Genomic DNA, 17,695 nt, shown 5'->3' with positions numbered 1-17,695 from the left:
AGAATCAACTTTATCAAAATTTCTATTGCAATAAATTGATAAAACTGTTGAGCTTCTATTCGGTGACACTTTTAAGAGATGTTAAATCGACTACCACGAAGAGGTACCAAGTACCAATTGATCAAGTTTTACTGGAAAAAGTGAAATTTGAAAAGAAAAGATGACTTCCGATAATATCCTCCTTAGCTTTATTTTATGTTTTTAAGATTTCTTTGGTCGGCTTAATTTGTCAAATAATCTTATATTTCAAATGAAAACCGGAATGCTCTATGGATGCAATGTTTAACTGAACGCAATGTTTTAGCTTTTTCGAACGCAAAGTTTAAAAAAAATTTTAGGCTCAACGTTTAATAGAAGGCTAAGAATTTTCTAGAACTTAAAAACTTTCGTGGGTCTGCAGTATTCTCGCATTAATTTTGACAAAATTTAATGCTTTAGACAAGGCTAGTTTCATTCATTTTCAAAGCTAGACAGTAATTGTCCATTTTTCCGAAACTCTGCCTTTTTAGATTGATTTCATTCTGAAATGAACCACCTAAAACAGCCAATTCCTTAAGAAAAACTAGCTTTTTACAAATCGCGCTATGAAAAATCTTGAAATAAATCAAAGTTTTTTTGCTTCATTAGCTAACTTAAAAAACGTGAAGCTTCTCGCCACTTGATTTGCTCTATGAAACATTTTGTTTCATCGCATGAATAGCGTGCTCAGAAAACTTTGAAATGTTTCAAGCTATTTCATAGACCAAATCGTTCTGCAAAACTGCTCTTGAACCTTTTCTAAGCGAACTTTTTCAGAGATTTTATAGCCTGCAGAAAATTTTATGTTATCGCGAACCAGTTTTTATGTTTTCACAGAAAAATTTATGTTTTCGCGAGCCAGTTTGGTTGAAAAAACAACTTGAAGAAAAAATTTCGTAATTTAATAGCTTCAAAAGCTTGCTCTAGAAAAATCAATTTTTTTGCTAACCCATTAGATCTTTAAATTTAATTGAAAGGTTTTAAGTTTCTTAGCTTGCTTAGAAATATCTTATCTTTTCGCGAAATGATTTTCTCGAGGAAAAAAACTTGAAATGTTTTTAAACTTTCGTCCTGGAATAGCTTCCATCTGAATTTTTTTTGCAAAATTATTTACTCTAAACAGTTGAAATAATTGGAAATTCATAATTTTATGGCTTCAATAAGTTGCTCAGGTTAATTTAATTATTTTGCAAGCTGAATCGGCCTATGAAATTGCTTGAATTATGTCCAATTTTCATTTCTGGAATGGCCCGCTAAAAAACCTTAAATTTTTTACTTTTGCAAACCGGTTAAGTCTATGAGATAATTTGATTTACTTAGCTTTCTGTAACACGATTTGGTCATAAAAACAACTTGGATCATTTCAAGGTTTCATAGCTTCAACTTTTCGCGAACCGATTCGGTCTATGAAAAAACGCGAAATTTTTCAAAAACTCTAGTTTGAATAGCTTCATTCATAAAAGCAAGTAATAGTAAAATCATAGAGCAGGGTGCTATGAGTTTTTCGTTAATAGACCAGCGGGCTATGAGGGGAAGTAGCCAAAAGAGTTAATTCTACCGATAAAAGTACTCCCTGAAACTATTTAAAATTTACATTACCTATAAACTGCGGGGTGTCAGTAATTCAGAAAATAGCACGGTGCAAGTATTTAAAAACAATTCTTTCGCATATAGAGCTAGAGATCTGTTTGTAATTTTCAGGCCAAAAAAAATGAAAATTTAGCGAGTAAAGCGAGTTCTCCTCTCTGCTATTTCAATTATAATTGAAGATTCTGCGATTTACAGAGGATCTAGGCATAGCAATTAGGCCTGTCTAAGCATTATTTGGTTAAGCGATTTTGTTGCTGTCTAGAAATTTCACGTGATTTTACTATTGGTGCCGAAAATGGTCATAGTGTGCTAGACCTGAAGCTGGAGGCCATGTGAGTGCTCGTGCTCACACTCATTGCCATGACAGGGGATTGAATACACGATCTATCGATCCCAAAATAAACTTGCTACCATTATGCTGAAAGCCTCCCGAATAAAATTTATAAGATGATAGTGCTTAGGTGAAGTAATGTACTTTTCTGAAACGTATTTTTGCTCAAACGTATTTTTTCATTTATATAAAATCTGATTTTTTCGCCTTCTATTTTTTTGTTCATCTAGGCACAATTGTACGAAGTGCACACTGGTTCACCTATCTTTATAAACACAGTGGCAATATGTTTATCGTGAGCGACAACGTACCGACTTAGTCTTGTTTCATTAAGTAAGGTATTTTTCATAATTTGTCATCATTTTCGATAACATTTCTTACTTTCAGTTGATGTGGAGAAATATATCTCTTTTTCTCAGTACATTTTGTTATAAACATAGTAAAACATTTTGTTCGATAAACGAATTCAATATCTAGATTCACATAGGGAGTTAGCCGAATATCTGGCCGTTGCCTCGATTGTCGAAATGTGTGCCACCTGAGGCACCGAAGAGTGAAGTTCAGATCCCCGCATCTACAATTATTTCAATTTTTTTTCGAAACCCCTTGTTTTCGAATAATTGCTTTTTCATTTTAAGTTGCGAAATTAAATTTTTAATGAAACTAGTGGCAAAAAACCTCGGGGGGTATTTTTTCTTAAAAGGGTAAGTTCGCCAATTAGCGCTAAATATAAAAGTTTTAGGAAAGCCAGACAGCTTTGGTAATTTTATCGTTTTCACCTTTTTGAACCTGAAAATTGCACATTTTTCAAATGGTGTATTATGACTGTTTCGTGAGTTGAGAAAGTTTGTTCTATCAGTAATGTTTAAAAGAAGGCTGAATACTGTTTCTCCTAATTTCTCTGACCAATTTAGAAACTACGTAGTTTGTAACAACGAAAAAGTTTCTAACGAGATCATTAGGTCAAAATGGCCAAAAACGAGAGCACTAAATAGATAACAGCAGCAATAATTCAGTCTTCTCTGAACTATTCCATTCTTTAGGTTTATTGCGTAATGGGCAAGTCAATAGCAGAATTATTCTCCTTCTCTTCTATCCTTCTAACTGGATTCTCAGGTCTGGTCGGAAAGTGTCTTGTGTGGAAACTATTGAAGACAGTTCCAAAACTGCAGAATATCTACGTGCTAGTGAGAGGCAGCAAAAAGGAGCCAGACGCAAAGAAACGGTTCGAACAATTGCTCAACATGTTCCCTCTCAATGAGCTGGACTCGAATTTGAAGAACAAAATAGTGCTGCTTGAAGGAGACATGTCAACCAATTTTGGCAAGTTTAACGGGGTTTTATCGCCACATTCCGGTGTTGACATTGTAATTCACGCCGCTTCCAGTGTTAATTTCGATGAATCGATCATCTCATCAATAGAATCGAATGTTGTCGGATGTAAAAATCTTCTTGATTTTTGCAAATCGATTTTGAAGCCGAAGTTATTTGTGTACATATCCACTGCATACGCGCATACCGAGCAAGGCTACAAGCAGACAGAAACAATTTTCCCGTTGAATGAGAAAGCGGAGGATATAATACAGGCTTTCAAGTGAGCTTTTTTAAAGTTTGTTTTGGTTCTTAATACAATTGAATTATTATCATCTTTTTGCATAATTCTTAATACATCATTATTAGCAGCAGCAGCAGCACATTATCATCAAGTTCGTCCCGTTACGCCGCTGGTTCGGCCTGGGTTTGGTGTTATTTATGGCATTTCATCTCGTGTATCGCAATTTTGTTGCATGTTATCGCTCTTCCACAAAAATGGCATCTTTGTTTTTCTGATTACGCTGTTCTCTTGTGCCTTGACATGTTTTTCGGGTTTTACTTTTAGTTACAGTGTGCACACATTACTTGCCGTGCTCCATTGCATTTTTAAGAGTAATGAACGTAGTGAAACTTCTTATATCAATCTTGGGGATTTTTTTCAGGAAAAAGTCTGTAAATTTGTTCACGCTCAATTTTGATTTTCCGCGGTTTGACTTTTGATTTTTTTTCAGTTCACTCCACTTTTTTTGTTCAACGGAAGGAAAACTCCACTATCGAACAGAAAATTGTAAAGGAAACGAAAAACGTGATCGATCTCTAGTCGAAACAAATTAAACTTGCGTCGTGATCGACTGATAATAATGGAAATTGATTATCAGATTTTCCAGCTAAATAAAAGTTTTACCTATTAATCTAGTTTTCTCAAATTGGGTTAATTTTATCATGAAAAGTGTCAATCATGAATTATTCCACATATTCAAAGAGCTTTTAGCCCATCTATTTGTTTTTCTTCGAAATTCGAATGTTGAAATTTTTCAAAAAACTTTTTTCGGTCAAATTTTTTTTTCCGGTTTCGTGGCGTTCATTACTCTGTTCCATTTGTCAGCTGGCTATCTTTTGAAGTTGATGATGAGATTGTGCTGTGTGACAAAAATTCTAGAGCACTTTCAGCACTGAACTCTTTCATCGCCTTTCTATGCATTTCCTTTCGTGCTGTGCCAGAGCCAGACCAGGCTTGCTCTTGCAGACTTTTTCCCATCTGCATCTTAACTCCGATTCTCTTCTTGGTCGACATGTTGTTTGTTTCTTTTCTCCTGCTTTCACCTGGCACATCTCATGGAATCATTTCTTCGCGTTTTTCGGTCACTAGGTTTCTTCCACATTTTCCTGTCATTTACTAGCTTGGCCGCGTTATTCCAGTCTTCGTCATTTTTGGATTAGGCGCCTCCAGTTGATGATGGGTACTGTACGTTATCGAAACCTGTGGCTCTCTCTGTTTAGTCCCCTAGATAGCTGTTTTTGTGAATCTTTCATTGGCACACATAATCTATTGTTAACGGTTTAAATTTAGCGTAAATAAGCCTGCTTGCTTGCTCGCTCGCTTTATTCGATTAAAATTGACCTAAAAAATCAAAAATTTCAATCGGATTTTTCTCGAAACTGAGAAAATGTTTTCAAAACTTTGTAACGTCGTTTGATTTTCGACTGAAAGGGCTTTAATATGTTAAGACAAAACTTGATAGATGAAGAAACTTTTGATAGATGGAGCTTTTCTCGTTTTTTTAAAAAGTTTCATAAAAATCGAAAATTTGTAAAATGTCAATTCATTTCGAGTAACAAAACTCATCATCAGGACATATCCGAAGAACTAAAGAACACTGTAAAAATAGCAATAAAATTACACACACTGGTAGCACCAGAAAGAAATTTTATAAAAGTTATGGGTAGGTGACAACAGATTTGCAACAATACTGAACTACGCGCTCCCCATTCGAGTCAATGAACTCTCAGTAACAAGTCCTTCGATTTGACATTGTCGCAAGTATTGATGGATGGTCCTAACTGGGAAATAGTCAGCGATTCCAATGATAGAAAAATTGACCGACTATTATTTCTTTCAAAAATTTTTGTGCTTGACAGAATTGTTGATTTTGGAAAATTACAAGCATCTAAATGTTGTCGAACTGGAGCAGCCTTGTAACTATGTTCGCGGAGACGAGTCGTAAGATTACGGACAGTTTGCCTGTCATAAAGGGCGTTGCACCCCACACAAGTAATTTTATACACGACTTCACAACAGTAAAGGAACAGGCTCTTTATGCGCAGACAATTGTAGAAGATTGTTCTTGTTTGGATGACAATTGTAGAAGCTTTTTTTTTGCATGGTGAAAAGAGTATTCAGTTTTTAAGCTGTAAGTACGAGCCCTTTGATAGAATATTAAAGAATGGAATAAGAACACGGGTAACAAAACGTAAAGCAGCTCGGTGTTCTTCTTAAATCTTCTGGATGTCTTGAAGTTGACAGACTACTTTATGATTTTCAAGTTTCAATTAATTCAATTGGAACTTCTCACAGTGCCATTATCGAAACACCCATTCTGAGGAATACGAAAGCGCAGAACTCTAGGGATAAGCTTGTCTGAGAGACAATCTTAGGAAATTTTTGGCGTAAAATAAGGCGAACCGACTTTTCGTAAGTTCAACTTTACTGAGTGAATAGCCCCTGTGCGTTGTAAAACGATAGAAGGGTGACGAATAGTCTTAAAGGAAATAACATCTTCAGTAAAACGAAAAGATGGAAAATGTCAATGCATTTCAAGTAACAAAACTCATCATCAGGACATATCTGAAGGACAAAAGAACACTGTAAAAAGAGCAATAAGATAACTCACACTGGTAGCACCAGAAAGAAATTTTAAAAGTTTTGGGTAGACGACAAAGAAGCTGCAACAATACTGAATTATCGAAGATTGCAATTGGATATAAAAATAACTTAATTTAAACTGGTTCAACCCATGCGGGGCTTGGAAAGTTTTTGAATCAAGTTTTCTTGTGAAGAATGTAAGGAGTGTATTCTAAGTTTTTTGAGAAGAGTGGCAGTTGCTCGTGGTCAGTGAAATATATGTTGTTGAGAGTGAAAGAGAGAGAGAGAGAGAGAGAGAGAGACAGAGACAGAGAGAGGTTGAAGAGATTAGTAGTAAGTTAGAAGATCGGATCAAGGTTGCAGATTCGTGTTAATGATTATTTTGAGTTCAATATGGAGTTGGACATTGTTCTTGTTCATATATACCTTGGATGCGATATTGGCTCCATACTTTGTATCTTGTGAGGGTTGTAACTTCGGGCAAAAAAACCAATAGATTTGCTATTTCAGAGTTGGAATGTCGTTGAGTTTAATCTCCCTTTTGCTGCTCGTTTCTGTAGATCTGTGATATCTTTTATATAAATATATATCTGGATCTTTTAGTAGTTTCAGTTTGAATTTTCTTAAGTTATATTCTTCGTTAGTTATTTTCGCTAAAGCGTTTTAATCAGTTAAGTCATTCTAAAGAGTTGCTCAACCTAGAGCAACTCTTGGGAAAAACAGAGTGGGTTGGGTCTTAAGCGTGGTTTTTGCGCGCTGGGTGAGGCCGGCTATCGAGCATTCTCAGGATGTCTTTTGCTGGCGAGTTGGGAAATACTTTTGAGCGTCTCTTTGAGTAGAGTCCTTACTTGTTTATAACCTTGCTTTCTTTTTGTGTGAGGTGTTTTCTGTTTTTTCTCTTAGTTGTGTCCTTTTTAAAAAACAGTTTGTTTTAAGTTTGTGTTTAATTGATCTTTGCTAGGGTTTCATGTGGTCTTAAAAAAATTTTGATTCAAATGTTTTATCTAAATTAATCCGGTTTTAATCTGATTTTGAGTTTCGTGAGACTTCCCTGTACATGTTATTGGTGCGGTGGTATTATTAAGATGCGTTGCTTATTTAAGTTCAGCTCTTATTCGTTCTTCCAACGGGATCTGTGGAAAGTTTGAAGGGAATGAAAGCAATTTAAAGTTGTTCAACCTAGAGCAACTCTTGGGAAAAACAGAGTGGGTTGGGTCTTAAGCGTGGTTTTTGCGCGCTGGGTGAGACCGGCTATCGAGCATTCTCAGGATGTCTTTTACTGGCCAGTTGGGAAATACTTTTGAGCGTCTCTTTGAGTAGAGTCCTTACTTGTTTATAACCTTGCTTTCTTTTTGTGTGAGGTGTTGGGTCTTAAGCGTGGTTTTTGCGCGCTGGGTGAGGCCGGCTATCGAGCATTCTCAGGATGTCTTTTACTGGCGAGTTGGGAAATACTTTTGAGCGTCTCTTTGAGTAGTCGTTACTTGTTTATAACCTTGCTTTCTTTTTGTGTGAGGTGTTTTCTGTTTTTTCTCGTAGTTGTGTCCTTTTTAAAAAACAGTTTGTTTTAAATTTGTGTTTAATTGATCTTTGCTAGGGTTTCATGTGGTCTTAATAAAATTTTGATTCAAGTTTCAAACGAATGTTTTATCTAAATTAATCCGGTTTTAATCTGATTTTGAGTTTCGTGAGACTTCCCTGTACATGTTATTAGTGCGGTGGTATTATTAAGATGCGTTGCTTATTTAAGTTCAGCTCTAATTCGTTCTTCTAACGGGATCTGTGGAAAGTTTGAAGGGAATGAAAGCAATTTAAAGTTGTTATCAATTAGTTTGCAAAACTAGACATAATTATCACAGTAGGGAGTTATGCGAAATAGTGAAAGGGAGTGCGTGAAATGTGGGCGAGTGAGTTTCGAATTGAGGAGTTAATAATTTTGCAATAATCCAATACTAGTGGTGTTTTTAAGCTGTAGTGCTTTAGTTATTTAATGTAGAATGTTTATAGAAGTTCATCGTCTTCAGCTTTGCAAATAGGGATTTTTAAACGGTTATTGAAATTGTAAAATGATAACCATGAGAGAGTAGGGAAGAGGGAGTGTTCATCCATCAAGGTAGGAGTCGCGTTGGCTTTCGGGTTCAGAGTTATTATAGCTGAATTGGGGGGGGGGGGGATGGGAGATTTTCAATCACGAATTGAGCAGTGTTAGTGTGTCTAGGGTGATAACCTCGGAGTAGTCGAGATGACGAAGGTCGGGTTATTAAGTATCGAGGTAGAATAGCGGAGTACTTTCGTTTCAGGAGGATCCGTTTCGCACGAGTGGGAGTTTTACGAATGGATTATGTTGATGTTTCTGAGGGTGAGGCTGAGTGTGTTAGTTGATGGATTGTAAGTTGTCGGTCAGTGTGATGAATTTGTTGCTGGTGTCAGATAAAATTGTCGAGGTCGCTTCCTAATTGGTCGTCTGTGTTAGGACTCGGGGTATCAGGGAGAGTATTAGAGAGAGATGAAAGGTTTGGGGTTGCATCAGTGTAGGAGCTAGAAATCGAGTGGTTTATTCGGGAACGGGGGGATTTATTGGGGTAAAAGGTGGTTGTGAGTACATAGTAGTGGTATTCGGTTCTGAGTTGAGAAATTCATCAGGTTTATCGATGGCAGAGTTATTCGAAGAATACTGTGTGTCAAAAACTGTTTGAATAGAATCAGCAGAGTGCCTGTGAGATGATTTGGGTCAGAAATTTGAGAAACTGGGGCTGAATAGTGGCAAGGGAGAAGAGGCGAGGTCAGAAAACGAATTGTCGTTGGAGATTGAATGCACAAGAGTGAGAGCGATGGAGAGATCAAGTTGAGGGCTCATCGTCGGCTAAAATCATTGTTATTTTGAGAACAATAACTGTTGGAGGTTGTAACATTATTTGTTAAGTTTCGTGAGTGTTTTGTGGCTGATGTGTAATATGTGAGATGGGACTGCGTTGCAGTTCATTGTTGATGTAGTTGTGATGCTAGAAAATGTGGTTCTATACTTTGTTTAAGGAACAATTTGTGAATGATTTTTCAATTTGATAAATTGTGGTAATGTGGTGGTGCTGTCGGTGTTGTGTGTGGTATTTTGTTGATTATCGTATAGGTTGATTTTGTGATAATTTCTTGTTGTAACCATTAATTTGTGCGACTAGTAATGTTTTATTTATTGATTTAGAGAAACTTCCAAAGAACCTGCGAAAAAAATTATTGCTACGCTGGCTTGTGTATGGATTGCACATGTGTTGTATGTTCTTTTGGGAAGTGAAATTAAAAATCTTGTAATGTTAAACATGGCTTATATGGTAGTCAATCTTTCTAGTGTTTAATAGGGCCACCCCCACCCTAAAAAGGCTAGTAATTCATTTTTGATGTGAAGAATACAAAAGGTATTAATTGGAGAATTATCATGTGAGCCGTATTTTTCTCCATTGAGGTAAATTTAATCTTCAATAACTTTAAAATATCCTCTATAATCTTGGTTGTAGATATCTGAGAGACCAGCTGTTTCAGCGAGTTTCCTTGGATTTTGATTGATGGATTGCCTTTATGGTGTCCATTTTTGTGAGAATTTCCTGGAACTGTTGTTCGAATGTGATCTTGTATATCAGACTTAGAATATAATGTTTATCTTCTTTTGCTAGAGTGGTGAAACTATGTTAGTGCAAATGTAGTGTCGAAGGATGTTTCCCTCGTAATCGATGAAGTTTGAGCAATTTCCGGAGAGGAGGTATCCTGCCTAAGGAATTTTAATACTGCTAGTGCTAATGGTTGTAGTATTTGTGTTCTTTCTAATTCACAAAGATGTAATGTTTGAAAACTGATAGAGACATTTCTTGAAAAATTCTACTTAAATTGTAATTATGTTTCACTTCCAGGTGTATATCATAATGGATAGTGGTACATTAGTGATAGTTTTTGTAAGCGTGTACTGTCGCGGTTTTCTGGAAGAAGTCTTCCTCCAATTTATCCGTTGGTTCGTTGTAATTTTACTGGTGTATAAGATTTTTCATCGTCTGGAAGGAGTCTTCCTCCAATTTAACCGTTGGTTCGTTGTAATTTAACTGGTGTATAAGGTTTTTCATCGTCCTGTTTTCATATCTACTCGTTTTACGTATTCAACTAGAATTTCGGAATATAGGGTTTTAAATAGTGGTTTCCAATATTTACATGCGAATTATGTTTCTGGGTATATTTGAAAACGTGGTAATTCCTTCTCAATTCCTACTATATTTCTAAAGGGACTTGTAGCTTACTTTTTTAAAGGATTTAATGGCTCTAATGATATCGATTCTCTGAAATACTTCTTGCGAATTTTAATTATTCGTGCTTGAGTTTTAGCTACGTGAAAAGTGTTGCATGTGTTTTCAATGAACCAAACAAGGGTTGCCTGGGTGCGAGTTGAGGGTCGCAATATCCTTGATCTTTCTTACAAGGTAAGCGAATGCCTTGATATGTTATAGTTTCGTCTTCCCAATCTCTGAGTTGAGCTTGTTCCAGTTGTATTTTCCAATTAAAAAACATTATTTGATGTTATCCAGTGTTTTTTGTGCTAGCTTTACAATTTGATAGATTATTTTTTACCAATATGAGGTATCCTATTTCTATCGTGGAGATCATAAATCAATCGTCCGTGTTACGGGTATTTTTCGTCGAGTTGTATATGGCCTTGACTTTGCTCAAGTTGATCATGTGTTGAATCTAGAAGTTTACAAGTGTTCGGGTGTTCAGGTATTTTCTTTGTTTTAAACTAGCGTTAATCGTTTCAGTCCATTTTTAAAATCTTCCAGGTTGAGGTGTACTAGTCGTTCAATAGTATTCTGATAGTATGATTCGTGATGTAGACTGTTTTTGTTTCCATAAGATACTTATGAGCAGTGTATTTTCTTTTCTCTAATTTTTACCCTACAAGTATTGTAGCGCGGGTCTTGGAGTAAAATGTAGCAGTGACGTTAGCTGTTTCGATTGCTAGTGGTTGATTCGCATATTGTTTCTTGGTTCATTGCATATTTATCTAATGTTTTTGTTGATTGTCTTCTCGTGGTCCTCTTCGCGGGGATGGTTTGTTGTTAACTGTTGGTTCGAAACATGCAAGAAGCTAAATGATATTAAAAGATGACCATATCAAAAGATACATGAGTATGACAGTCCTGACTAAGGATTATAAAAAGATGTATAACCGATCGTATTTGCAAGTTAGTTCTGTACAAATAAATGGAGGAGGCAAAGATTTTACTATAATGTCTGGTTCAGATAATGGTAGTGAATGATTTGTTAGGTTTTGTAGCTTTTATACGTAATTCGAATGGTAGCTTGAGATTTTGCTGAGTTGAAGTTAGAATATTATGATCTTGTATATCTTTGTGATTGTCGTGTTTATATTGTAATCTGTTTAATGCCCAACTGTGGAGTCGGGTGATATCTAGATGTTGACCGAATAAAGGAGGAGGTGCTACAAAAGTGTTCTATTATAGTCGTAAGGGTTCATAGTGTTTTGTAGTTCTTGATATCGATTATTCAGATGTTGTTTAAATTTATGGGAAAGGTATTCAGAGATGAGATCTTTGTTACTGATGGTGATGTTAGAGAAAGTGTTTCTGGTAGGGTTGTTGAAAGGGTTCTAGAAGAAAGATCGATTGATTCGTTTGCTAGACTTGGTTCGCCGTTGGGAAATGTGTAGTTCATCCAATACGGAAATCTGCTTTAAGGGGTTGGTGGGTTGAATGCGTTTTCTCTTATTTGTTCAGAGGTTGGAGTTGAACCGAGGTAGTCTGATGGTAGGTTTGGTTCTTTGAACTTAACTAAAGTGGAAGATGCAGGCGGTGAGGGTATTTTGAATTGAGCTCGTGATGTTGTTAAATTTTTTTTTGTCGTGGTTGAAATATTTGTCTCTCGACCGGGGTATTTGATTTTGACTAGGATGTCTAAATCTGTTCAAGTCTTGTGATCTTGGTGGGTAGAAATTTTATATCGGTTCGTATTGTGGTTCGAAAAAACGATTTTCAGAATTGTAGCTAGTATTAAGGCAATAACTGCTTTCTTAAGGCATTTGTAAAGTGCTAATATTAGGGATGCTATTTTATTAGGGCTACGTCCTTTGCCTGAGCCGCAAGTCTCCTTGCCTTTTGGGCTCTCCTCATTGCCTGTGAGTGGTAAACGTTGAATAGTCTGTGAGAAGTAAACGTTGGAGAACGCCGGGTTCTTCCATGTAACTCTGTTCTTCTGGCTCACGGAAGACCACATCCATGTCAACCGCTGTGCGTGACACCACTCTATCAGGTCTCTAACTGCAGTGTTCGTTCTGCCTATTGTAAACAAGCTGGCCATCTCATCTCTGCTTCTAGCTCTGGTGTCCCCGACAGTGGAGTTGAAATCTCCGCCAATTTCCTAGAGGTTGTTTGATATAGCATGTCTTCCAGTTTCTAACTGTATTCGGTGAACTCTTGAGTATGTCCGTTCCACACTCGTTAGTAAGTTGCGACGAGTTTCACTCCGTTGACGTCCACTTCCGTGTTTCGCTTTCTGCAATGTCTTTTGTACCCCTGTTCGATCCAATCTGCCGCCCATTTGTCCCTGAGAAACACACCACTTTTTCCCCGCGTATCAGCATCATCCGTAACATTGGCATTTGGTGACCATCCGTAACATTTCGCAAAATCTGATCCGGTGGGGGAATGTCACTCGAGCTCTTTGTATGTTCCAGGTCCATATGATGGTGTTGTTACTTTTCCCCTTCCTCCTTGCCTTGTCTTTTGAACTTTCCCTTTTTTCTGGATCCGTCTCTGCAGTTTTGCGGTGCCGTCAGGACTATCTGCTTGGGTCGTCCCGCTTACGTTCGCCGACAGCATTCTGCTTTGAAGGATATGTCCCATCGGCCTTCTTTACCTAGTGAAGTGGACTTCCAGTGTCCACCTTTTGCACCCATTGTCACCGACCATTCTCTTTGGGTTATGTTGACCTCGCACACAGAGCACTTCCATTGTCCGGGATTTACCTTCACATCATGGTACAGATTCGCTCTAGCCAGTGCTTCTGCATGCCGCGTTTGGTTTCGGGTGTTTATTGCCTGTGTTTTCTCCCCATGGACGGCCACTCCTTGGGTGAGTTTGTGATGTGAGGAGGATCGCCCGTCAATGTAGCCTAAGCTTTTCTCATTGACGGGCTCCTCTCCCCCTGGTTTGGATTTTGATTGCCGTGAGCGTAAACATGGGTCTTTGCTTCGCCCCTCTGAACGCGACCAAACCCGCGAGAAAAATCATCATCACCATCATCATCATCACGTTTATTTAGGCCCTCCTAAGTGGAAAACACTATTTGTGAACAATAGCCGGCCTTGCCAGAAAGTAGATATTATATGCAGTCGGGATGAAAATTTAAATGCTGCCATGAGTAAAATTCTAAGGTCACGTCGAGTGATAAGCTACTTAATTGAATGTTCTTGTTACAATTATGTTTAGATGGATGAGCCCTGAAATGGGCGAGGCGTTACAGCCATACCTGTTGAAAAGATCCCCCAATAGTTACACTTACAGTAAGGCTATGGCTGAGAACTACTTACAGGGCGAGATAGACTTGCGATCGTGTCCCTTCCCCGTAGCTATAGTCAGACCAACTATCATTGGGGCTGCCCTGAATGAGCCACAACCGGGCTTCATAGACAATATGAACGCAATCACAGGTATGCTGAATTATCATTGCTGAAGCAATTGGATTGTTGCTTGATAGTTTTCAGTTAGATAATTGCTGCTGAGATAACTGTGTTTATGCATTTGATTGTCTGAGAGCCATTGATGGAATAATGGAAATCTTTGATTGCCTCTTTTTTTTTATCAAAGAGCCAATACAATATAAAGGAATTACTATGATTTAATTTGAGGTGCATTCTGTGCTGGCATGTACGGTATCTGGAAGCTCAACACTTTCGACCCTCGGATCAACTTCGACTGCATTCCCGTTGACTTGTGCGTGAACGGAATCATTGCCACATGTGCTTACTGTCTAGACAAGCTATTGGAGATTGAGAGCCCCTTCATAGTTCATCTAGCTACAGGTAAGTGATTACCATTCTTCACGATTTCCTTGATAACGCTAAGGAGCTTACGAGCATTGCTTACACTTGTGTTTTTCTAAGCTAAGCCTTTACACTTAGCCTAAACTTTTGAGGCACCTTTACAGCTTTTTGGTAGCATGTGCTTTGACATTCGAATAGTAAAAAGTTGACACAGTTGATGCATTTTTATTTCTTAAATGAACCAACAAAAAGCGATTTGTTTCAAGCAACATAAACAATCGTAAAAACTCGCTTTCAGAGTTTTTCTAACTCAAAATTTCTAATATAATTATCTCAAACTTCTAATTCAATATCTTAAAATACATAATTTTAACATTATGTGGTGTAATGCTTTGCGATTTGTTACATTCAAAGTTGGTGTGAATGCCTTAAGTTTGTTATATTCCAAATTCTTACTTGAAATATTGTGTCTTTTTGTATTTGGTGCCGAGTTTTTGTAAGTCGAGTGGGATGTTCGAGGCCTGTGGTTTGGTTCCCATGGAAAGTTTATTTCGTAGAAAAATCAAAAATTAACGCTATAATGAGCTGGCTATTGTTAAGTGAGAGGTTCAAAAATAACCTTTTTCGGAAATTGCACTGATTTAGTCAATCTAGCTCCATATTTTTTCTCGTTTGGGTAAATTGGAAGCTATCTTGACGAAATTCGAGGGTAGACAAATCCTGACAACTTTGCACGAGTTTTCAATTATGGTTTTATGGATGGACCCCTCTCAGTGGAAAAGCCACGTCTCCTCGCAAATATGCTGGAAAGACCCTAATGCCATTCACCCCACCCAAGGAGCTGTCAAGAAGACAGCTGGTTGTTGGTGCCAGTGCCAGAACCGGTGATTTTGACAACGGAGCAGAACAAACCAGCAACCCTGCTCCCGCTCAATCGAACTGCTGGATTTGAGAAAAACTTAATTCTCCTGAAGGAAACCCAGGGTTGAAGGATTGAAGGAAACCCTAGACCAAGATATGAAAGCAGCATTTGTCTCAAATCCATCCGTACGACCCAATCAAACATATGGTGCCATTATGGGGGATAGATTCACTTGAATTGCTCGGCACTAAAACGTGTTTATCAGTGGAATTGCTACTTTTTTTTAACGAAATGGTACCAAAAGAACCAAACAACTGGCGACGCCCAAAATAGCAACCACGTAGTTTCAAACAACAAAGCCCATAATCGTAACCAAGAACTTCTAAAAAACAAAGAATTTTAACAACTACGAACACTTCAATATCTTACAACTAATTGCAAATGGTCTCAGACCGAAACTTTCTACTATCTGCGATTTTATGCACACTAACCAAATCCTCATTGCGGCAATTCAAGAAACTATGCTCCCGGATACCTGCCTTAAATCGCCACCCGACTATGAAATAGTTTCTAAACCTAGAATTGCAAGCAGAGGAAAAGGTGGAGGTCTGGCCTTTATATTACATAAAAGCATAAGCTACCGGAAAATCGAACTAAGCAATCAATTAAACGATGAAAATCTTGAACAGCAAGGAGTGAAACTGCTCTCTGGCAACTCTAACATCACTCTTTGCAACGTTTACATACCACCATCCTCAAGTTGTAAAGCAGGTTTCAACAGGCACGATGAGTTGTGGTGTTCTAAGTTGGAGTCCAATAAAAAATGAATTGAACTAGCAAATGAAATCTCTGATTCTGAACTAATCGTTATCAACGAAGACACGCCAACGAGGGTCAACAAGGAAACTGAGAGCTCACCCGAGATTACGTTAGCGAGCCCACAATAGCGTTGAGTAAGGACTGGAAAACTGTATCCAAACTGGTTTCCGATCACCAAGCAATAATTATAACATAAAACTGGACCATTCAACCGCTACGTTCAACCAAAAGGACATAAATTCAACCAAGAGGACATAATTTTTTTTAAAAAGCCAATTGGGCCAGCTTCAAAGAAGACACAGAAGTAGCTTTCAGTCACTCTATTCCTACAAAAGATGTATATGAAGGCGAAAATTGCTAAGTGATACAGTTTGTAAACAGGCATCATGTTTTCCCCCTCAAGGTGCCTTCAGATGAGAAAAAGTCGACGTTCCCCCGTAAGCGATTAAGCTAAATAAGAAAAGGGACGAAGCTCAGGTAGCAAATCCTCGAAAACAAGATATAGCCCAGCTCAATTGGAAAATAGATAAAGCTATCCAAGACTACAAAAGAGACAATAGGACTAAGTTCCTGGATACAATTGACTACAGGGTCAACTGCAACAAACTTTGGTCAACCATTAAAGCTTTATCCAGTTGCACGTCCAGACCACAAAGTAACAAATCAATCAAGTGTGGCGAATCGATAGAAACCTTCGATCCACATAATGTGCCAAGTTTTTCTTATTATTCAAGAGTTCACGCCTCATCCTGAGTTGGTACCGAAAGCAAAAAAGCCCAGTGTCAGAAAACCTAGAAACCTTACAATTGACGAAGTACAACTCTCGCCCTTAATGGTGCAAGAAGCCATAAAACAATCAAAGAAGAGTAAAGGACTCGGGCCGGACCAAATCGCCCCTATACACTTGCATTACTTATGGCCTAAGGGCGTGTTTTTTCTAACCCACCTGATCAATCTGTCACTAGGCACATGCGTTATCGCGCAGAATTGGAAAGTAGGTAAAGTCTTCCCAATATTGAAACCGTGAAAGGATCCAGGGCATTCAAAAAGCTACAGGTTTTTGCTCTCCTCTCCCTTGTTGCTAAAATAAAAGAACGGCTATTACTCCCAGAGTTTGGCCTCAAAACCCCATCAGCTGAAGATCAGCATAGTTTCAGAAAATCGAGGTCCACAATTACCGCTCTACACTGTATCTTTACGGTTAAAAAAGGAATGAACAAAGCACGCCCGCCTGGCAGATCGTTATTAGTGGCTTTTGATCTGACCGCGGCACTTAACACTGTTAACTACACAGTACTCCTCAACGATATGTTAGAAAGCAGTCTAAGCAACAACGAAAGAAGATGTGTGAGCGGATACCTCCAAGGTAGATTTATATTTATCGAGGTTTACAATGACCTAATTTCCAGAAGGCGTAACGTAAAACAAGGGGTTGCACAAGGAGGGGTACTCTCACCATCGTTTTTCAATATCTATATTTCCAAGCTAACTGAGTCTGTCGATGTAACTATTATAAAATCTGGGTCAAATGTTCAAGATCTAGCGCAACCAATTAACAAATATTTAACAGAACTAATTAAGTTTCTTCTCAAAAGGAGCCTTAGCTTATCCGTTGATGAATCTTCTGCCATAGTGTTCGCTACCGGTAGGCAGAACTGAATGAGGACCCAGGTGTTTAAGTAGATTCAGATAAACTACCTCAGTACAAAAACCCGAAATTTTAGGCGTTACCTTTGATGGGCTAATGAACTTTGGATAGCATATCACTAAAAAATGTCAAAAAGTTCATAGTAGAAATAACATCTTTAAGAAAATTAGCAGGAACCATGTGGGGATGCGATAAGTAGACCTTGGAACTAACTTACACGA

The 17,695-nt window shown here is 37.9% G+C and overlaps 1 protein-coding gene across 1 annotated transcript in view; it reads left to right on the top strand.

Annotated features, from left to right (window-relative positions):
* Positions 1-17,695, top strand: part of LOC134847014 (fatty acyl-CoA reductase 2-like) — a 116,606-nt gene that overhangs the window by 89,242 nt on the left and 9,669 nt on the right. Inside the window, exons 2-4 of the mRNA XM_063864496.1 lie at positions 2,983-3,533; positions 13,592-13,812; positions 14,011-14,184. Of these exons, the coding sequence (XP_063720566.1) occupies positions 2,995-3,533; positions 13,592-13,812; positions 14,011-14,184 (934 nt within the window). The 5' untranslated portion in view covers positions 2,983-2,994. The remainder of the gene's footprint in view (positions 1-2,982; positions 3,534-13,591; positions 13,813-14,010; positions 14,185-17,695) is intronic.

Source organism: Symsagittifera roscoffensis, chromosome 5 (assembly GCF_963678635.1).
Source record: "Symsagittifera roscoffensis chromosome 5, txSymRosc1.1, whole genome shotgun sequence".
Lineage (NCBI taxonomy): Eukaryota > Metazoa > Xenacoelomorpha > Acoela > Convolutidae > Symsagittifera > Symsagittifera roscoffensis.
The sequence above is the reverse complement of the archived record's forward strand: the minus strand, read 5'-3'. Positions and strand labels throughout refer to the sequence as shown.